Source organism: Ylistrum balloti, unplaced genomic scaffold, assembly GCF_031769215.1.
Source record: "Ylistrum balloti isolate Yb309-2 unplaced genomic scaffold, AGI_CSIRO_Ybal_v1 Utg371882, whole genome shotgun sequence".
In the NCBI taxonomy this organism is placed as follows: domain Eukaryota; kingdom Metazoa; phylum Mollusca; class Bivalvia; order Pectinida; family Pectinidae; genus Ylistrum; species Ylistrum balloti.
The window spans coordinates 38,125-61,782 of NW_026782928.1; the positions used below are offsets into that span (position 1 = coordinate 38,125).

At 35.6% G+C, this 23,658-nt stretch overlaps 1 protein-coding gene across 2 annotated transcripts; it reads right to left on the reverse strand.

The window, feature by feature from the left end:
* Positions 1–916: 916 nt before the first annotated feature.
* Positions 917–18,266, reverse strand: LOC132563842 (deleted in malignant brain tumors 1 protein-like). 2 transcript variants are annotated; one of them, XR_009554813.1, is made up of 12 exons: positions 17,983–18,266; positions 17,327–17,465; positions 15,712–15,920; positions 15,062–15,200; positions 10,073–10,278; positions 8,095–8,233; positions 7,479–7,741; positions 5,259–5,361; positions 4,904–5,029; positions 2,757–2,850; positions 2,020–2,135; positions 917–1,069 (listed from the first exon to the last, which is right to left on the reverse strand). XR_009554813.1 is itself a non-coding variant. In XM_060228594.1 (12 exons), coding segments are annotated over exons 1-12 (1,788 nt in total). In that variant the 5' UTR covers positions 18,239–18,264; the 3' UTR covers positions 917–1,067. The 2 variants fall into 2 exon arrangements, 1 of the variants encoding a protein (XP_060084577.1); XM_060228594.1 differs by having other exon boundaries at positions 4,908–5,029; positions 17,983–18,264.
* Positions 18,267–23,658: the final 5,392 nt, after the last annotated feature.

A 23,658-nucleotide genomic window follows, 5' to 3' on the forward strand; every position in this document is an offset into this window, starting at 1 on the left:
TATTTTACTCGTCAGTCGATATGTTATCACTGAGTGGATATCACTTCACTCTTCAGTCGATATATTATCCTTAAGATGTCACGTATCACCTAAATAATCATATACCACCTTAAGATGTTACGTATCACCTAAAATTCCATATACCACCTTTATATGTTACGTATCACCTAAAATTCCATATACCACCTTTATATGTTACGTATCGCCTAAAATTCCATATACCACCTTTATATGTTACGTATCACCTAAAATTCCATATACCACCTTTATATGTTACGTATCACCTAAAATTCCATATACCACCTTTATATGTTACGTATCACCTAAAATTCCATATACCACCTTTATATGTTACGTATCACCTAAAATTCCATATACCACCTTTATATGTTACGTATCACCTAAAATTCCATATACCACCTTTATATGTTACGTATCACCTAAAATTCCATATACCACCTTTATATGTTACGTATCACCTAAAATTCCATATACCACCTTTATATGTTACGTATCACCTAAAATTCCATATACCACCTTAAGATGTTACGTATCACCTAATATATCACATCTCACCATAAAAAGGCACATGATTCAGGATAAGTTTCTAGATCAAACGATCTACAATTATTTTTATTTTACGTTATATAAGCTGTCTTAAGAATGATTCAAAACAATTCTTGTATAGATGTAGAGACTGACTTGAAGTCAACAAACCTTTCAAATTTGCAAATAACGAAATCAGTTTTGCCATTGAAATCGGTACGATGTACAAGAAATTATGATTGATTAAGAAGCAATAACGGTAAATGAGTTTCATTTTAGTATATACTAGGAGTAAATCCTTAATAGAAAAATACAATTTAAGAAATGAAAAACAATAACGTTAATAAAAAAAGCGACGAAACGCTTGAAAAACAAATCACAATGAACTTTATTAGTGAGGCGCAAAAAAAAAGTCCATTGCATGGGCAGTTTTTACGAATTCTCCATTCCTGGTTTCGGTCTCATCCTGGCTGTTAATCAGAGGCATGTTTCTCTCCGTGGCACTCATTTCGTTCGGAAAACTCTACAAAATATAAATAAAACAAATTGAATTCCCAGCAACAGAGGTATTGCCTAGAATAATAAAACGATATTTAATTTTGGTGACTTGAGATATATATTCGAATACGACCTTGATGCCAAATCTGACCATCTTTGTTCAAATATCCAGTGATTGACAAACCCACGAAAGGCTTTAACACTGGTCATAAAAAACAAAATGCGAGCCAAGAAGTCGATACACAAATATGAAGGAATAATATGTATAATAATACCTTGGAATTTTCTGGTTATACAAACATAATTCAATCTTATTTCAGAGAGGCATTTTTTTATTGGCTATCGTTTTATGTTATCACCCAACAACATAAAAAATGCCATATTTGACTGGATGCAGTTGCGAAAGAAATTGTTACAGGATGAGCCCTTTATGAATGTCAAAAATATTGCAAGAAAAAGGCATAACTTTGTGAAAAAGGGGAAATAACTTAACATGATATAGATTTCACACATCTACAATATATAGGGATTAGTGCCACCAAGCTTCGTTGATATCCATTCAGTAGTTTAGTGGTAGCTGGTACATCATTGGGTTGCTAATGGGGAACACGTTTCCGAAAAGGGGAGGTAACTGACCCTGATGTAGATTATGTACATCTACAATGTTATAGGGTTATTGTCAGAAAGTCTCGTTGGATTCAAGTCAGTAGTTTAGAAGGAGTAGCCGGTACATCGTTGCGTATATAGACAAAGGGACGGACGTCAGGGATAGACGGACGGACAACTTGAATTCAGCATACGTTCTTATCTGATTTTTATTATAAATTCATTTTCGCGCATGTCAATGTGAGTTAAGCAATGTTTTCCATGCAGCGTATTAAAGAATGCCACCATTACATAATGTACTAGAAGGCATCATTTCAATGTTGATAAGTAGACGATTTCGATAGTACGTTGTCGTTACTAGTTCCTTACATAGACACAAGCTCTGCAACATTGCCTGTGTAGGCCTGATAGACTCGTTATATGTAGTGTCGTCACTGCACGAGGCTGGCAGATTGTTTAAACAGTCTTGGAACTGAGGATACGAACTGAAACAAGAGAAACATCGAGATACAGGGAGTAAAAGTTTCATAATACCACGTTCGAGTAAACGGGAAAACATATTGATACAGTACGCCGTACTGCCCTGACCATTTTCCCATTAACATGCGCAGACACATCAAGTGACATAATCAAGAGTATATCACTCTGTATTATACTTTGCATAATAATGTTTTGATAATTTTATTTTTTCGATTGCTATGGAGATTTTCTTGCGGTCAAATTGTAAATTTGCAATTTGCTGTCAGTGTTTGCTTATTGTCATTGTATCGTTATATGGAATTAAAGATCGCCTCAAAAATAATAAAAAAATCTTCTTATTAACAAAAAAAAAAAAAAAAAAATGGAAGAAAAAGTCGAAAGTGCACATTTCCTATAACACAAAAGTTGATGTGTGTAGCGATCAAACACATGCAGCTATATACACTGTACACTTTTGTTTTGCTTTCAGATAATTTTCTCAAATCAAACTTTTCAAAACATCATCATTACAACAAAAATGTCTCTAATTTAATAAATTTCATACAATGACTAATTCAACATGTTATCAATATGACCGTATTCGGATGATTCAGTTTATCAAGAGAATTTAAGCATAAAATTGTTACCTGCACAAGGCAGCGAAATTCATACTGTCCGGCTGATTCGCTGCGATGATCTCCATGCAAGACATGTATGCCATGACTGAACAACCGCCTTCTGCTGTAAACAGCCAGTGATGCAGATGTAGACGTTAAATAGGGGTCAAATTGTTTTTTTGCTATTTGTCTGTTTGTTTGTGTGTTGTAAATTTAACATTGATTATAACTATTGACAGTAATCATTAAAACAAAGAAGAGAAGTGCTCCACTAAGTGCGCATGCAGTTAACACATGCTTTACACCATACAGTTTTAATTACTCCACAATTTGATTACAACCGTGGACATAGTGTTTCCTTAACACATTTTGTGTTTAAATATCATCACTGATATAAGTATAATTATGTTATTTTCCAACCAAATTAATTCGTAATGTTGCTAGTGTAGTTATACAGAAAGCATTACTTGTAAAGATATTTAATTGATAATCGCATAACAATTTTTTATATACTATTTAATCAATATCTTCATCTGTAACGTGAAATAATTATGTTAAAAAAACAACAAGAAAATATCAAAATGTCAACATAATCATAATCAAAACTCAAATTCTATAAAACTAGGACAGAAAATGAACTAAAGAAAGATCTACGCGGAGACCCTTGAACAAGTACAGGAAGAATAAGACCAGGTGTTCCGGAAGAATAAGCGTCTTCTGCTTCATATACGATTAACTGCTTTGTTCACAATTTTCAATTGACCTTGGAAGAACCGTGGAAATCATTTCAAAAAAAGATTTTGAAACGACAATCCGAATGTAAAGTGTAAATCATGGGTTAATTATCAGGTCAGATTCACTGATGCGTAACCAAATCAGATATGTCGGTAAGCCTTTGTATGTTATACATCAGAATCCAGAAATCTGTGCTTCCTTTATTCAGACCCTGATCAACGTTGGAGTATATATATGACTGCAGATGAAGACAACGTCTGTGTAAACTTTATGATGCAATAGGTTAACCCCTTCGGCCAGAAGAGATTCCATGTATCTTTGTTGTATGGAAATTGACATTGTCAGCAGTTAACGTTCGAAATATCACCTAAATTAACATCGTGACGATGCATTAGTTAGGTCAGTAACACATAAGTTCGTAGTCTCTTCAATTTACCAAGAATTATAGTGACTTCGTTGATGAAACAGAGGACATAACGTACCCTTCCGTCGATGAAACAGAGGACATAATGTACCCTTCCGTCGATGAGAAAGAGGACATAATGTACCCTTCCGTGGATGAAACAGAGGACATAATGTACCCTTCCGTCGATGAAACAGAGGACATAATGTACCCTTCCGTCGATGAAACAGAGGACATAACGTACCCTTCCGTCGATGAAACAGAGGACATAATGTACCCTTCCGTCGATGAGAAAGAGGACATAATGTACCCTTCCGTCGATGAAACAGAGGACATAATGTACCCTTCCGTCGATGAAACAGAGGACATAATGTACCCTTCCGTCGATGAGAAAGAGGACATAATGTACCCTTCCGTCGATGAGAAAGAGGACATAATGTACCCTTCCGTGGATGAAACAGAGGACATAATGTACCCTTCCGTCGATGAAACAGAGGACATAATGTACCCTTCCGTCGATGAGAAAGAGGACATAATGTACCCTTCCGTCGATGAAACAGAGGACATAATGTACCCTTCCGTCGATGAAACAGAGGACATAATGTACCCTTCCGTCGATGAAACAGAGGACATAATGTACCCTTCCGTCGATGAGAAAGAGGACATAATGTACCCTTCCGTCGATGAAACAGAGGACATAACGTACCCTTCCGTCGATGAAACAGAGGACATAATGTACCCTTCCGTCGATGAAACAGAGGACATAACGTACCCTTCCGTCGATGAAACAGAGGACATAACGTACCCTTCCGTCGATGAAACAGAGGACATAATGTACCCTACCAGATCACCAGGTCGTACTCTTGTATTTGTGAATCATTTTTCACATATCTATTTATTTTTTCTCTCTGCATTTTTAAATCGAATTTTGAATTTTTGTTAAGAACGGTATTCTATGTTTTTTATATCTTAACCGAGATCAGTTTTATATCAAAGTTCTTCGTTAAATCAACACGTGATTAGTCAGAACTGAACATACATACACGAAGAAGCACACAACCCGTCCATCGTTGCCCTCTGTTCTGCCATAACTCTACTTTGTTCGTCGTTGATACAAGAGATTGGTAGGTTTTCTACACACTCGACAAACCGAGGGTAATTCACACTGTAAACAGTCGGATGACTTTTATCGTATGGATATATAAATGTAAACTGTGAGGATTTCTTCCGTTACAAATGTTCAATATTCAGTTTTATGTTTTTCTAAAATCAGCATACATAATTCCATACAGTTATTTTACCTGTTTTTTTAATACTTTTGAATGAAGCCTATTTTTCAGAATTATTAATATGTAAGAACAAACTTGTTTCATTGTCACAATGCACAATTGTACCTGCATAGCTGGCGCAAACCGTCTGTACTGGCCATTGTGTCAGCACTGATATCAGAGAGATAACCACTACACCTCATAACTGACATCATATCACATGCTGTCCCTGAAACAGTATCAAATTATATACGTATTGTTCTTAACTGATCAGATATATGAAAAAGTACGAAATTGAGATGGACGGAACAGCTGTATAATGAAGTTAAATTCATTTTTTTTCTATTTTCGTCTAGCTCTAAAGTTGTAATAAAAGGTACTATTCACTTCAAATCTATATATTAGAACGGTAGTAGCACTATACTTATCCAACCATGCACTTTCATGGTTTCTGCAACACCAATACCACAAATAAGATTTTTTTTTCTGTTAAGCTTTGTTTCATGAACATTAAACAAAAACTAACAGCATGTACTTTAGGTACAAAAACGTTGAAACATACAACATCTGTAACAAGAAGTGTATGTCAGAACGATGAAATAAATAAAAATGATAGAATATATAAAAACGATGGATTATCTCAGGGAATAAATAAAATCGATAGATTATGTCAGGGAATAAATAAAATCGTTAGATTATCTCAGAGAATAAATAAAATAGATAGATTATATCAGAGAATAAATAAGACCGATGGATTATCAGAGAGAATAAATAAAATCGATACATTATCTAAGAGAATAAATAAAATCGATAGATTATCTCAGAGAATAAATAAAATCGATATATTATCTCAGAGAATAAATAAAATCGATAGATTATCTTAGAGAATAAATAAAATCGATAGATTATCTCAGAGAATAAATAAAATCGATATATTATCTCAGAGAATAAATAAAATAGATAGATTATATCAGAGAATAAATAAGACCGATGAATTATCAGAGAGAATAAATAAAATCGATACATTATCTAAGAGAATAAATAAAATCGATAGATTATCTCAGAGAATAAATAAAATCGATACATTATCTAAGAGAATAAATAAAATCGATAGATTATCTCAGAGAATAAATAAAATCGATATATTATCTCAGAGAATAAATAAAATCGATAGATTATCTCAGAGAATAAATAAAATCGATAGATTATCTCAGAGAATAAATAAAATCGATCGATTATCTCAGAGAATAAATAAAATCGATAGATTATCTCAGAGAATAAATAAAATCGATAGATTATCTCAGAGAATAAATAAAATCGATCGATTATCTCAGAGAATAAATAAAATCGATAGATTATCTCAGAGAATAAATAAAATCGATAGATTATCTCAGAGAATAAATAAAATCGATAGATTATATCAGATAATAAATAAGACCGATGGATTATCTCAGAGAATAAATAAAATCGATAGATTATCTCAGAGAGTAAATAAAATTGATCGATTATCTAGGAGAATAAATAAAATCGATAGATTATCTCAGAGAATAAATAAAATCGATAGATTATCTCAGAGAATAAATAAAATCGATAGATTATCTCAGAGAATAAATAAAATCGATATATTATATCATATAATAAATAAGACCGATGGATTATCTCAGAGAATAAATAAAATCGATAGATCATCTCAGAGAATAAATAAAATCGATAGATTATCTCAAAGAATAAATAAAATCGATAGATTATCTCAGAGAATAAATAAAATTGATAGATTATCTCAGAGAATAAATAAAATCGATAGATTATCTAGGAGAATAAAGAAGAATATTAGATTATCTCAGAGAATAAATAAAATCGATAGATTATCACAGAGAATAAATAAAATCGATAAATTATCTCAGAGAATAAATAAAATCGATAGATTATCTTAGAGAATAAATAAAATCGATAGATTATCTAAGAGAATAAATAAGAACGAGGGAATAAATTAGATCCATAGATTAAATTGGAATAACAGATTATCTCAGAATCATGCACTCAGTCCGTTTAATAAACTTAAGTACACCAAGAGAATACCAGTTCATGCTTGTCAAATGAAGTTATAGAGACAATGGATTTACTTAAATACGTCATTGACGATTCGCAAAGCGTTTGAATACCTTTCAAGATAGCAACGAATTTTGAAAATTACATACTTGTCAGAAATTAATAATACATTTGGCATTATATAAGAAAAAAATACTCCGAACAGTTGACATATTAAGCATGGTAAAATGGTAAAAATACTTCTATCTATTCAGTTCAACAGAATTACAGCATTAACAAATATAGCTTCCTACTCACCACTTGTTCCTGTGACGTCAGGCAAAAGTGTCATGGAGACTGGTGTTGTTTGTGGTAACTCTGTCGCCCATTGTGTTGTAGGTGTTCCTTCCGGTGATTCGCAGGTAACGCCGACATCTTCCCCATGATGACAATCCTCGTTCGGTGTTTCGAAGTGACTGCAGTCAAGAAGGTTGGACTCATCACCGCCACATTTTACATCGTCCAATTGCGTGGGTCCAGATCCTGGTCCAAAGTAGGCCGAAGAGTGAACCACACCTCCTCTGTTGATGTTAAAAGTATGTGGTTCGCATAATTATAGTGACTGTTCAGTCAAAATGTCAGAATAAAGTATTGATAGATACAGGGCTATATACTGATGTATTTACAGGTCTATCTACTGATATATTTACCAGGACTATATACTGATGTATTTACAGGACTATATACTGATATTTTTACAGGACAATATAGTGTTAAGCTATACTTCTGGTACAAAAATGTGATATCACGTATACAGCTGTTGCATGGATGATGCTCTACGCTTTTGTTATCAATTCTTAAATCGATCTGCATAGTTTATAATAAATTATGAATATATAGAAAATGAAGACAGTAATAAGTTTGTAGTTTATACCTGAACCCGAGCTGTCGACAAGCAACCCTTGCTGTTGACGTGTTCCAGTAGTCATCACACACCGTTCCCCATTCTCCGTTAAGGTAGAATTCTACTCGACCCTCGTACGCTGTTTCACCTCCCACCAGACGTATCATATCTAGGATTTACAACATCACTAGATTAGATATACGGACATTCGATAGTGTATGGCCATCGCCCATGTTTGATAATTATATGCATTTAAAATGAAGCTTTTGAATTAACTGCAATGACATTGATACGAAAACAACAAACATGAGACTGAAAGCTACAGACTTTCCTTCGATACAATAGAATGAGTTCGTGAATCCTACTGTCACACAGGCTGACATCACCATCGATTTGTGTTTACCTTAATTTGGGTCATATTCAGGTCGATAGGTTTTGATATAATGAAACATTACTAATGTTCTATCAAAAGCAACTATAATGTTTAAATCATGAAAACTGTATATCCTAACACACACCAAAATATGCTTAGATACAGAAACTAATTTCGATGAGCGTGCATATCGAAACGCTAGGTTTGTAGTAAACAGTAATTGATTTAAACAGTATCCCAAAAATTATAGTCAAGATAAACTCAGCGAAATGCATGCCTTGCTCATATCGAAATGTTGATTTCAATGAATACTATAATAATACACTTCTACCACAGCCACGAATAACAAGGTTAATGGGAAATGTGTATTAGTATGTTAATTAACCTTATATACTACTATTTCAACTTCTATTCTTTTCACATATAAACATTTGCATTAGAACAATGTGTGCCCATCGCAGCCTTCATCAAAAATTATAATTATTATTATTACATTCTTAACGGCCAGTCAACACATAAAAGGTCATTGGGGCCATAAAACTTACAGCGATCCAAAAGGAGATAACATTTAACAAACCAAAACGTAAAAGACAAATGTTAAAAATCTTAAATGGATATGTTAACACAAAAAATTAAAATGGTACTTCATAGTTTATCATATAGACCAACATCTTTCTGGTAATGTAGAATATTACAAATCTCAACAGTTTCAAAAAGGGTTTTTAGACATGTAATGTTACGATAAAAAAAAAAACGTTCTCGAGTAGACAGAAGGTCAATGCAGTCCAATAAAAAAATGTTTAACGGTGAATGGCTCATCACATCCTATGCACCAAGGATTATCTTCGCCTTTTATATGAATGTGTAAGGTATGTATGGCCCATCCGAAGACGGGCAAGGACAACTTCGTCTCGGTGACTGTCTCTATAGTCTGGAGACCATTCACCGATAAAAGGTTTAACGGAGTGCAATTTGTTATTGGTATAGGTATTCAAATCCTCCTGCCACTGAGCTTTTAAAATCTGTTGAATAAATGGTTAAAATCGGTAAAATGAAGTTTAAAAACAACAGGTGGTAGCGATAAAGCGTCCTTTGCGGCACGATCTGCTTTTTCATTGCCTGGTATTCCCATGTGCCCAGGAACCCAGCAAAAAGCAACACGAAAGTTAAAAGCAAGTTCATAATATAGTATTAAGGTATTACGAATGAAAATATTTTCGATATTTCTATTGCTAAGATTTTGTAGAACAGGTATATATACATATATATAAATATATATATATATATATATATTATGATATATATATATTATGGTTTTTTCATAACGATTGATTACAATAGTGATTACTAAGCTAAATATAGAAACCGTTTCAATATCAAAGATACATGTAGTACATATCTTATAAATACACGGTAAGTTTTACAAGTAATAACCCGCTGGTTATCCAGTAAGTTTATCTAATATATTTTTTGCGTATAAGTCACTAATGGTATCTAACCTTGGGCGTTTTTCTTTCGTATTAGAATAATGTGTGCCCATTGCAGCCTTCATTAATAAAGTGTATATATGTAATAGTTTTGTCACATTGAGTGACTACAATAGTGACTTCTAAGGTTGGTATACATGATACTTACCTCTAGGATCTACAACAGGTGACTCGGTAGTGTTAGGAGCAACACATACTATTCCAACGTCTTCGTGGTGTTGACAGTTCTCAATACCCCAGTCATTGGATGAACATTCCGAGAGAGCTGCCTCTTCTCCTGCACATTCTACATTGTCCAGCCATATGCGTCCAGATCCTTGACCAAATTTTTTGACTCTTTGACCTTCATTCTCACTGTTTATTTATAAAATACTATTGACGTTAACAAATTTCTACCAGAAATCACAAAATCTTTACGATTTTCAAAACACAGATGATTTATATATCTAATCATTTCTATTTTCATTTATATTTGTAAAAAAGGACAAGACAACTAAATGACGGAAAAATTACATCTTTGCTACAAAGAAACACGCGCACACACTCCATCCATACACCAACCCATAAACAACCCCAGTGTACACACCCTCCGTGTATACATACTTCGTGTAAACACCCGCCGCGTAAACACACTCTGTGTAAACAACCTCCATGTATACACCCTCTGTGTAAACTCACTTTCTGTAAACATCCTACTTGTATGCACCCTCATTGTAAACATCCCCCGTGTAAACACCCAATGTGTATTCACCCACCATGTAAACATCATCCATGTATACACACTCCGTGTAAACAACTTCCGTGTATACACCTAATGTGTAAACACCCTCGGTGTCAACACCCTCCGTGTAAACATCCTCTTTGTAAACACCCTTCTTGTAAACACCCTCTGTGTAAAAACCCTCTGTGTATACACCCACTTGGAATACATCTGCCATGTAAACACCCTTCGTGTATATACCCTCCGTGTATACACTCTCCGAGTAAACACCATCTTTGTAAACACCCTCCGTGCATACATCCTCTGTTTATACAGCCACCGTGTTAACACCCTCTGTGTAAACACCCTCAGTGCAAATACCCTCTGTGAATACATTCTCTGTGTATACACCGTTCGTGTATACACGCTTCGGGTAAACACACTCGGTGTAAACACAATCTGTCTAAACACCAATCGTGTTTGCATCGTGTAAAAACCCTCTGTGCAAACAACCTCTGTGAAAACACCCTCCGTGTATTCACCCTTCGTGTAAACACCCTCTTTGTATACACCCTCTGTGTATACACCCTCCGTATAAACACGCTAGGTGGAAACACCCTCCGTGCGAATTCCCTCTGTGTATACATTTTCTGTGTATACACCCTTTGTGTAAATACCCTCTGTGTAAACACCCTCCGTGTATACACCCTCCGAGTAAACACCCTCTGTGTAAACACCCTCCGTGCAAATACCCTCTGTGTATACATTCTCTGTGTATATGCCCTTTGTGTAAACACCCTTCGTGTAAACACTCTCCGTGTACACACCTTCTGTGTATAAACACCCTGTGTAAACACCCTCCGTGTATACATATTCTATGTAAACACTCTCCGTGTAAACACGGTCCGTGGAAACACCCTCCGTGCAATTACCCTCTGTGCAAACACCCTCCATGTAAACACCCTGTGTGTATACACCATCTGTGAATACTCCCTCCTTGTAAACACCTGTGTATACACACTCAGTGTAAACACCATCCGTGTATACCTCTTCTGTGTAAACACCATCAGTGTAAACACCCTGTGTGTATACATGATCCGTGTATATACACTTCGTGTAATTAACCTTCATGTATACACCCTCTGTGCAAACAACCTCTGTGAAAACCCCTCTTGGTGTAAACACCCTCTTTGTAAACACCCTCTGTGTATACAACATACGTGTATACACTCTGTGTATTCACCCTCTGTGTATACACCCTTTGTGTGACCACCCTCTCTGTAAACACCCTCCGTATATACACTCTCTGTGTAAACACCATCTGTGTATACACTCTCTGTGCAAATACCCTCTCTGTAAACACCCTCCGTGTATACATTCTCTGTGTAAACATCCTCTGTGTATACACCCTCCGTGTAAACACCCCCTTTGTAAACATCCTCCATGTAAACACCCTATTAGTATACACCCTCTGTTTAAACACCCTCCGTGTATACACTCTTGGTGTAAACACTCTCTGTGTAAACACCCTGTGTTTACATCCTACGTGTAAACACTCTGTGTATACATCCTCCGTGTATACACCCTCTGTGTAAACACTCTCTGTAAACACCCTCCGTGTATACATTCTCTGTGTAAACACCATCTGTGTATACAACCTCCGTGTAAACACTCTCTGTGTAAACACCCTCTGTGTAAACACCCTCTGTGTATACACCCTAAGTGTAAACACTCTCTGTGTATACATTCTCCGTGTATACACCCTCTGTGTAAACACCCTCTCTGTAAACACCCTCTCTGTAAACACCCTAAATGTAAACACTCTCTGTGTATACATTCTCCGTGTATACACCCTCTGTGTAAACACCCTCTCTATAAACACCCTCCGTGTATACACTCTCTGTGTAAACACCATCTGTGTATAAAACCTCCGTGTATACACCCTCTGTGTATACAACCTCCGTGTAAACACCCTCTGTGTATACAACCTCGGTGTAAACACTCTCTGTGTAAACACACTCTGTGTAAACACCCTCTGTGTATACACCCTAAATGTAAACACTCTCTGTGTATACACTCTCTGTGTAAACACCATCTGTGTATACAACCTCCGTGTAAACACTCTCTGTATAAACACCCTCTGTGTAAACACCCTCTGTGTATACACCCTCTGTGTATACACCCTAAATGTAATCACTCTCTGTGTAAACACTCTCTGTGTAAACACTCTGTGTAAACACCCTCTGTGTATACACCCTAAATGTAAACACTCTCTGTGTATACATTCTCCGTGTAAACACCCTCTCTGTAAACACCCTCCGTGTATACACTCTCTGTGTAAACACCATCTGTGTATACAACCTCCGTGTAAACACTCTCTGTATAAACACCCTCTGTGTAAACACCCTCTGTGTATACACCCTCTCTGTAAACACCCTCCGTGTATACACTCTCTGTGTAAACACCATCTGTGTATACAACCTCCGTGTATACACCCTCTGTTCAAACACCCTCTGTGTATACGACCTCCGTGTGTACACCCTCTGTTCAAACACCCTCTGTGTATACAACCTCCGTGTAAACACTCTCTGTGTGAACACCCTCTTTGTATACACCCTAAGTGTAAACACTCTGTGTATACATTCTCCGTGTATACACCATTTGTGTAAACACCCTCTGTGTAAACACCCTCTGTGTATACACCCTAAATGTAATCACTCTCTGTGTAAACACTCTCTGTGTAAACACTCTGTGTAAACACCCTCTGTGTATACACCCTAAATGTAAACACTCTCTGTGTATACATTCTCCGTGTAAACACCCTCTGTGTAAACAACCCTCTGTGTAAACACCCTCTGTGTATACACCCTAAGTGTAAACACTCTCTGTGTATACATTCTCCGTGTATACACCCTCTGTGTAAACACCCTATCTGTAAACACCCTAAATGTAAACACTCTCTGTGTAAACACCCTGTGTTTACATCCTACGTGAAAACACTCTGTGTATACATCCTCCGTGAATACACCCTCTGTGTAAACACACTCTCTGTAAACACCCTCCGTGTATACATTCTCTGTGTAAACACCATCTGTGTATACAACCTCCGTGTAAACACTCTCTGTGTAAACACCCTCTGTGTAAACACCCTCTGTGTATACACCCTAAGTGTAAACACTCTCTGTGTATACATTCTCCGTGTATACACCCTCTGTGTAAACACTCTCTTTGTAAACACCCTCTTTGTATACACCCTAAGTGTAAACACTCTCTGTGTATACATTCTCCGTGTATACACCCTTTGTATAAACACCCTCTCTGTAAACACCCTCCGTGTATACACTCTCTGTGTAAACACCATCTGTGTATACAACCTCCGTGTATACACCCTCTGTTCAAACACCCTCAGTGTATACGACCTCCGTGTATACACCCTCTGTTCAAACACCCTCTGTGTATACAACCTCCGTGTATACACTCTCTGTGTAAACACCATCTGTGTATACAACCTCCGTGTATACACCCTCTGTTCAAACACCCTCTGTGTATACGACCTCTGTGTATACAACCTCCGTGTAAACACTCTCTTTGTAAACACCCTCTTTGTATACACCCTCTGTGTAAACACCCTCTCTATAAACACCCTCCGTGTATACACTCTCTGTGTAAACATTCTCCGTGTATACACCCTTTGTATAAACACCCTCTCTGTAAACACCCTCCGTGTATACACTCTCTGTGTAAACACCATCTGTGTATACAATCTCCGTGTATACACCCTCTATCCAAACACCCTCTGTGTATACAACCTCCGTGTAAACACTCTCTGTGTGTAAACATCCTCTGTGTAAACACCCTCTGTGTATACACCCTGAATGTAAACACTCTCTGTGTATACATTCTCAGTGTATACACCCTCTGTGTATACACCCTAAATGTAAACACTCTCTGTGTAAACCCTAAATGTAAACACTCTCTGTGTATACATTCTCCGTGTATACACCCTCTGTATAAACACCCTCTGTGTATACACCCTAAATGTAAACACTCCCTGTGTAAACACCCTGTGTTTACACCCTCTGTGTAAACACCCTCTGTGTAAACACCCTCTGTGTATACTCCCTACGTGTAAACACCCTCTGTGGAAACACCCTCTTTGTATACACCCTACGTGTAAACACTCTCTGTGTATACATACTCTGTGTAAACACCCTCATTGCAAATATGATGTATTATCTTAATGTGACACGCATAACTGCATTGGCATATTTCAGACACCGATGGGGTTGATATCTGCCTTTGTGCATTATTCAACATCCATAAAATGGAAGAAATAATCAAAACAAAAACGTTACAAAAGCGCAGCAATTCTAAAGATATGTCAACATTCTAGGGAATATATTGATGATATATCCTTGAGGAGAGATTCAAACCTACCTATAACCCAATTGTCGACAAGCAACACGAACATCCAGGCGGTCAAAGGAATCATCACATACCGTGCCCCATACACCGTCGTGGAACACTTCCAGTCGCCCGGCGGAATCCGAGGGGCCGTCCACCAGGCGGATTGCAGCTAAATATAGAAACTGTCTCAATATCAAAGATACATGTAGCATATATATCATAAATACACTGTAGGTTTTACAAGTCATAATCCGCTGGTTATTTAGTAGGTTTCTCTTATATACTGCGTATAAGTCACTAATGGTATATATCCATGGGCGTCTTCATTGGCTGCATCAGTCAAAACGCCAGTTGTGATTTGTGGCAAATGGAATTGAAAATGGCTAAACAAAATAGTAACCTTTATTTCATTATGTACACCATATTTATGACTTTAAAACCTGTCAAAATTTTAACATTTCTAAGTTTTCTAATAAAAAGTATCTTTTTCTTTTCAAATGTGATTTTATGAGACTTTTATCGAAGTTTGTGCTCTCATGAAAACGTACATGGTTGTCTAATCATTCAATGACTATACCCATGTGGTATTTTAAAGTGTAATAAACATGTAACGTTGTCTAAAGTGACGTCAAGCTTAGATAATGAAATGATATTATTACTACATTAATACAGATGCTAACCTTGATCTGACCTTGCCGGTTCAATAGTAGTTCTGTCAGGGTCATTACACTCTACACCGGCATCCTCTCCGTGGTGACAGTTTTCGTTACCCCAACCATTGAAATTGCAGTCCTGAAGGCGGCTTTCAGACCCATCGCACAATATGTCGTCCATCCAAACATGTCCACTTCCCTGTCCGAAATGAGCGTTCGTTCTTGAAATTCCACCACTTTCAGAAAAAACAACAAGAAAAGCATTAACATTATTCAGTAAAAAAATGACATCTGAGTACATTGAGAATAAGACCAGGTGTTCCGTAAGAGTGTCCACTGCTTTACCAATGACACCCGCCATGTAAACCTCGGTCAATCCAAATAAGTGATGACATTAAACTTCTTTTCAAGGTTGGAAACGTCTTTAATCTTGACGTATCATTTTAAGAAATATGCTTCAGTTAACGTCACAGCCAAATATTTATACCACCGTTTATATTTCTCTATCTCAACAAGAGAATAAATGCGTTCTTTCAGTTAAGAACAGGGTATGGCGATGTACAAGATGGAAATATCGAACGTTCTTATGTAGAATTGGATTTTGTAGAAAAGGGGTGTTGAAGATTGATCTAAAGCCCTTTACAGTTCTTTAAGATCCACATACTATTAATTCCACTTCTCAAGTCAACAGTATAACAATAAGACTAACACAAACCATAGTACTATGAATGATATGTAATAGTTTTGGCTTGACAAAGGCTTGATGAATAGCTAGACAAGCCAGCAATAAAAAGTTGTTTAAATGGATTCTTGTGAAGTTTAGAAATCCAATATCAACGAGGGAGGATCCTATCCTTATCAATAATAGGCAATGAAAATGGCTGTAATATCGAAGTATGATTATCCAAAGTTTGTCTTTAGAAAGACTTCACCATGCATATTGGGATTTCCTCCGTTATCAAACAAGCCTTTTTGTTTTTGTATACAGGAAATATGATAATGTTTGCAGAAAAGGGATCAAGTTTTTGAACTCTTTATCTGTGGGAACAATATCATACCTGTCATGTTAATATTGAAATGTGGATTTAATCTTAGGATCGAGGAAAGCTGACCTGTGTTTTGTTTTCATTTTAGATTTCATATACTCAGAAAGTGAATCCAACACAGCATGTTCACGTTTCTTAATAACCTTAATATTTTGTAATGATTGACATCAAGACTCATGTGGCGATAAGTGTTGATGAAGAAGAACACTGTCAGAGGATACGCGAGGTAAATGATAGAAAACGTTCAATGCAAGCAATTAGCAATATTTTTAAGTATGTGCGATAGCTACTTAGCGTATATATGTTATTAGCTGAAACTATTGGTCAGTGCCAAACCCCAAGAAAAGTAGGTGTAGGTACATTGCCATCCCATAATAAATGATATATTGGTGGTGAATAAGGAGTAAAATAAAGGTATGTTTATGTAGCCTATATATACCGCCGATGGCTCGCATTAAATGTTGGTTATAACTATGTATGTGTATACCCTTGGTATTTCGACGTACAAGTTTGAAATATATATATACCCACATACACTCCTATACTTATATAGCCCAGGTAGTTTGCATACAGAAATATAAACACTATTGTTTTACCTGTACCCTAGTTGACGACAAACGACTTCGGCATCATCATCATTCCAGCGGTCGTCACAAACTGTGCCCCAGTACCCATTGTAGTACACCTCCACACGTCCCTCATACTGAGAGGCACCATCCACTAATCTTAAATCATCTAAAATACATTCAGAACGTATACATGTTCCACATTTAAAGTTTTATGAATTGTGATTCAGAATATATAAACACATTTGTACAATTATTCTTCATTGACCATTATTAGATTTACTGAATAATGAGATAGTTGCATGTTCACTTCTTTGTTTTAAATATATCAAATAAAATGGTGACCTTCCCAAGACACTTGTTTTAGTTAAACTCTTAAAAAATGTATTAACCTTGTGGAGTTCAAGGTTTTCCTAGATTGTATATTAACATTGTGGAGTCCAGATTTTGCTAGAAATGTACTAACCTTGTGGAGTTCTAGGTTTTGCTAAAAATGTACTAACCTTGTGGAGTTCCAGGTTCTGCTAGAGATGTACTAACCTTGTTGAGTCCAGATTTGCTAGAAATGTACCAACCTTTTGGAATTCCAGGTTCTGCTAGAAATGTACTAAACTTGTGGAGTTCCAGGTTTTGCTAAAAATGTACTAAACTTGTGGAGTTCCAGGTTTTGCTAGAATTTTACTAACCTTGTGGAGGTCCGGGACCAATGATTGACATATTCAGGGTGTTCACGGCATTCTCTAATTCCTGTTGATTTGTTCTCAGTTCGTCTATATCAGACTGTATCTCTTCGATGTCGGAATTTAGTTCCAATAAATCCTGCCTCTTTGCAACAGTGTTTCGTGGCATAGCATGCGCTTGTTCAGTAAAGAAAACCATGACAAACAGTCCGCTTAACAAGACACCTGTGACGTAACCCATTGTGGTGCTTTGTATGAACATCTACGGCCAGGGGTCCAGCTTTTATTCCCTCTGTGTGGTATCTGCATCAATTTAAATACAATTTTTGCAACGTGACGATTTAAAATGTCAATGCAATTTATGTACATGAACAATGATCACGTGACATCCTGTCGTATGTGTTCAGAAAGTAATTGCATCAATTAAGATTCAATTTTCTCTTACATTCCATCCGAGCCTAAATACCCTAATGGCGAATTTGAAAAAAACGATGGCTTCAACGAGGTTGAAATTACAAGGCGAAGTGAAATACAAAACAACATGTAGGCTACAGACAGATGATTGCAGACGGTATAAAATAACACCAATAACACTAAATATGGAAGTACAATGAGCAAACAGTAGACACCCTGTCGATATCATGGCAAAGTTTATCCTTTTATGTATATATTGACACACATATTCAAAATGATGGATTTTTCATTTATGGTTATGAAATTTCTATTTTTCATATTTTATATGAAATCTGTTTTATTTGAAACATCAGGATGTTCATTTATATAATGTTTGTTAAATAGAACGACATTGATTGGTTCAATATACTCGTGTAGCAGTTAGAGGTAAATAAGCCCGTCACAGACAATTAATCGGAAAACGTCTAAATCTATGTGTGGATGATGTAAGATACAATATGAAAAGCGGCAGAATATTGCTAATGTAGTGATATCCCAATCTCAAATTACTGCGCGTCAATCTACTTCGAATGTTTGCATCAAAACATCAAGAATTGATAAAACCAAAGACTGGATAGGTATTTAGCAAGAACAACAATTATATACTCAAGTTATAATATAGAAATTTAATTTTTAACAAAGACAGAAGTTGACGTGGTTAACGCTATATAAACAACGAGTCGCTATTAGTATTTGTTTCCCACGTATATACACAAATGTAACCTTGGTAAAATACAAGCAACAATAAACCACTCGGCTACTGACAACTCCTTACCTCGATCAGCCCAACGTAATCCAGAGGAGCCGGATGTTTAGAAATAGATAAAGATCTCTATTACAATCGCGTCCGTACAGGGACTCGGGAATAATACTTAGCATTGTCAACAGACATCCCAGTAACCTCTGGAAACTGGAGGGGGAGTCTATAATCCAGGTAAAGTACCAGCTTCAATTATACCAGGCATAAAGAGAACTGTCTTTCGTATGCTGTGTTGAATCATTGTTTAAAGAGAACTTTAGTGTGCTGTGTGGTATCATTGTTTAAAGAGAACGTTAGTATCCTGTGTGGTATCATTGTTTAAAGTGAACTTTAGTATGCTGTGTGGTATCATTGTTTAAAGAGAACTTTAGTATGCTGTGTGATATCACTGTTTAAAGAGAACTTTAGTATGCTGTGTGGTATCATTGTTTAAAGAGAATCCTCTTTAGTATGCCGTTTGGAATCGTTGTTTTAAGAGAATTATCTTTAGTATGCAGTGTTGTATTATTGTTTAATGAGAACGTTAGTATGCTGTGTGGTATCATTGTTTAAAGAGAACTTTAGTATGCTGTGTGGTATCATTGTTTAAAGAGAACTTTAGTATAATGTGTGATATCATTGTTTAAAGAGAACTTTAGTGTGCTTTGTGGTATATTGTTTAAAGAGAACATGCTGTGTGGTATCATTGTTTAAAGAGAACTTTAGTATGCTGTGTGGTATCATTGTTTAAAGAGAACTTTAGTATGCTGTGTGGTATCATTGTTTAAAGAGAACTTTAGTATGCTGTGTGGTATCATTGTTTAAAGAGAGATCTCTTTAGTATGCTGTGTGGTATCATTGTTTAAAGAGAACTTTAGTGTACTGTGTGGTATCATTGTTTAAAGAGAACTTTAGTGTGCTGTGTGATATCATTGTTTAAAGAGAACTTTAGTGTGCTGTGTGATATCACTGTTTAAAGAGAACTTTAGTATGCTGTGTGGTATCATTGTTTAAAGAGAGATCTCTTTAGTATGCTGTGTGGTATCATTGTTTAAAGAGAGATCTCTTTAGTATGCTGTGTGGTATCATTGTTTAAAGAGAACTTTAGTGTGCTGTGTGATATCACTGTTTAAAGAGAACTTTAGTGTGCTGTGTGGTATCATTGTTTAAAGAGAACTTTAGTGTGCTGTGTGATATCACTGTTTAAAGAGAACTTTAGTATGCTGTGTGGTATCATTGTTTAAAGAGAACTTTAGTGTGCTGTGTGATATCACTGTTTAAAGAGAACTTTAGGCTGTGTGGTATCATTGTTTAAAGAGAACTTTAGTATATCATTGTTTAAAGAGAATCTCTTTAGTATGCTGTGTGGTATCATTGTTTAAAGAGAACTTTAGTGTGCTGTGTGGTATCATTGTTTAAAGAGAACTTTAGTATGCTGTGTGATATCACTGTTTAAAGAGAACTTTAGTGTGCTTTGTGGTATCATTGTTTAACGAGAACTTTAGTATGCTGTGTGGTATCATTGTTTAACGAGAACTTTAGTATGCTGTGTGGTATTATTGTTTAAAAAGAACTTTAGTATGCTGTGTGGTATTATTGTTTAAAGAGAACTTTAGTATGCTGTGTGGTATCATTGTTTAAAGAGAACTTTAGTATGCTGTGTGGTATCATTGTTTAAAGAGAACTTTAGTATAATGTGTGATATCATTGTTTAAAGAGAACTTTAGTGTGCTTTGTGGTATCATTATATAAAGAGAACTTTAGTATGCTGTGTGGTATCATTGTTTAAAGAGAGATCTCTTTAGTATGCTGTGTGGTATCATTGTTTAAAGAGAACTTTAGTGTGCTGTGTGATATCACTGTTTAAAGAGAACTTTAGTGTGCTGTGTGATATCACTGTTTAAAGAGAACTTTAGTATGCTGTGTGGTATCATTGTTTAAAGAGAACTTTAGTATGCTGTGTGGTATCATTGTTTAAAGAGAGATCTCTTTAGTATGCTGTGTGGTATCATTGTTTAAAGAGAACTTTAGTGTGCTGTGTGATATCACTGTTTAAAGAGAACTTTAGTATGCTGTGTGGTATCATTGTTTAAAGAGAACTTTAGTATGCTGTGTGGTATCATTGTTTAAAGAGAACTTTAGTATGCTGTGTGGTATCATTGTTTAAAAAGAATCCTCTTTAGTATGCCGTTTGGAATCGTTGTTTAAAGAGAACTTTAGTGTGCTGTGTGGTATCATTATATAAAGAGAACTTTAGTGTGCTGTGTGGTATTATTGTTTAAAGAGAACTTTAGTATGCTGTGTGGTATCATTATATAAAGAGAATTTTATTATGCTGTGTGGTATCATTGTTTAAAGAGAACTTTAGTGTGCTTTGTGGTATCATTATATAAAGAGAACTTTAATATGCTGTGTGGTATCATTGTTTAAAGAGAGATCTCTTTAGTATGCTGTGTGGTATCATTGTTTAAAGAGAACTTTAGTATGCTGTGTGGTATCATTGTTTAAAGAGAACTTTAGTATGCTGTGTGGTATCATTGTTTAAAGAGAACTTTAGTATGCTGTGTGGTATCATTGTTTAAAGAGAGATATCTTTAGTATGCTGTGTGGTATCATTGTTTAAAGAGAACTTTAGTGTGCTGTGTGATATCACTGTTTAAAGAGAACTTTAGTATGCTGTGTGGTATCATTGTTTAAAAAGAAACTCTTTAGTATGCCGTTTGGAATCGTTGTTTTAAGAGAATTATCTTTGGTGTGCTGTGTGGTATCATTGTTTAAAGAGAACTTTAGTATGCTGTGTGGTATCATTGTTTAAAGAGAGATCTCTTTAGTATGCTGTGTGGTATCATTGTTTAAAAAGAACTTTAGTGTGCTGTGTGATATCATTGTTTGTTATCATTGTTTAAAGAGAACGTTAGTATCCTGTGTGGTATCATTGTTTAAAGAGAACTTTAGTGTGCTGTGTGGTATCATTGTTTAAAGAGAACTTTAGTGTGCTGTGTGGTATCATTGTTTAAAGAGAACTTTAGTGTGCTGTGTGATATCATTGTTTAAAGAGAACTTTAGTGTGCTGTGTGATATCACTGTTTAAAGAGAACTTTAGTATGCTGTGTGGTATCATTGTTTAAAGAGAGATCTCTTTACTGTGTGCTGAGTGAGATCTCTTTAGTATGCTGTGTGGTATCATTGTTTAAAGAGAACTTTAGTGTGCTGTGTGATATCACTGTTTAAAGAGAACTTTAGTATGCTGTGTGGTATCATTGTTTAAAGAGAACTTTAGTGTGCTTTGTGGTATCATTATATAAAGAGAACTTTAATATGCTGTGTGGTATTCTTGTTGAAAGAGAACTTTAGTATGCTGCTGTATAATTGTATAGAGAACTTTAGTATGCTGTGTGGTATCTTTGTTTAAAGAGAACTTTAGTGTGCTGTGTGGTATCATTGTTTAAAGAGAACTTTAGTATGCTGTGTGGTATTATTGTTTAAAGAGAACTTTAGTATGCTGTGTGGTATCATTATATAAAGAGAACTTTAGTATGCTGTGTGGTATCATTGTTTACAGAGAGATCTCTTTAGTATGCTGTGTGGTATCATTGTTTAAAGAGAACTTTAGTATGCTGTGTGGTATCATTATATAAAGAGAACTTTAGTATGCAGTGTGGTATTATTGTTTAGTCAGAACGTTATTATGATGTGTGGTATCATTGTTTACAAAGAATCCTCTTTAGTATGCCGTTTGGAATCATTGTCTTAAGAGAATAATCATTAGTATGCTGTGCTGTATTATTGTTTAAAGAGAACTTTAGTGTGCTGTGTGGTATAATTGTTTAAAAATATCTCTCTTTAGTATGCTGTGTGGTATAATTGTTTAAAGAGAACTTTAATATGCTGTGTGGTATCATTGTTTAAAGAGAACTTTAGTATGCTGTGTGGTATCATTGTTTAAAGAGAACTTGTTTAAAGAGAACGTTAGTATGCTGTGTGGTATAATTGTTTAAAGAGAACTTTAGTATGCTGTGTGGTATCATTGTTTAAAGAGAACTTTAGTGTGCTTTGTGGTATCATTGTTTAACGAGAACTTTAGTATGCTGTGTGGTATCATTGTTTAACGAGAACTTTAGTATGCTGTGTGGTATTATTGTTTAAAGAGAACTTTAGTATGCTGTGTGGTATCATTGTTTAAAGAGAACGTTAGTATCCTGTGTGGTATCATTGTTTAAAGAGAACTTTAGTATGCTGTGTGGTATCATTGTTTAAAGAGAACTTTAGTATGCTGTGTGGTATTATTGTTTAAAGAGAACTTTAATATGCTGTGAGGTATCATTGTTTAACGAGAACTTTAGTATGCTGTGTGGTATCATTGTTTAACGAGAACTTTAGTATGCTGTGTGGTATCATTGTTTAAAGAGAACTTTAGTATGCTGTGTGTGGTATCATTGTTTAAAGAGAACTTTAGTATGCTGTGTGGTATCATTGTTTAAAGAGAACTT

What these genes read in the sequence shown, in the direction of transcription:
- LOC132563842 (XM_060228594.1), bottom strand. Translation starts at nt 18,238, where the DNA reads ATGTTCATACAAAGCACCACAATGGGTTACGTCACAGGTGTCTTGTTA. An exon ending in ACCGGCAAGGTCAGATCAAG is followed by an intron (nt 15,201 to 15,711) that starts GTTAGCATCTGT and finishes TTCTATATTTAG; the next exon opens with CTGCAATCCGCCTGGTGGAC. An exon ending in TGTCGACAGCTCGGGTTCAG is followed by an intron (nt 7,742 to 8,094) that starts GTATAAACTACA and finishes TAACATCAACAG; the next exon opens with AGGAGGTGTGGTTCACTCTT.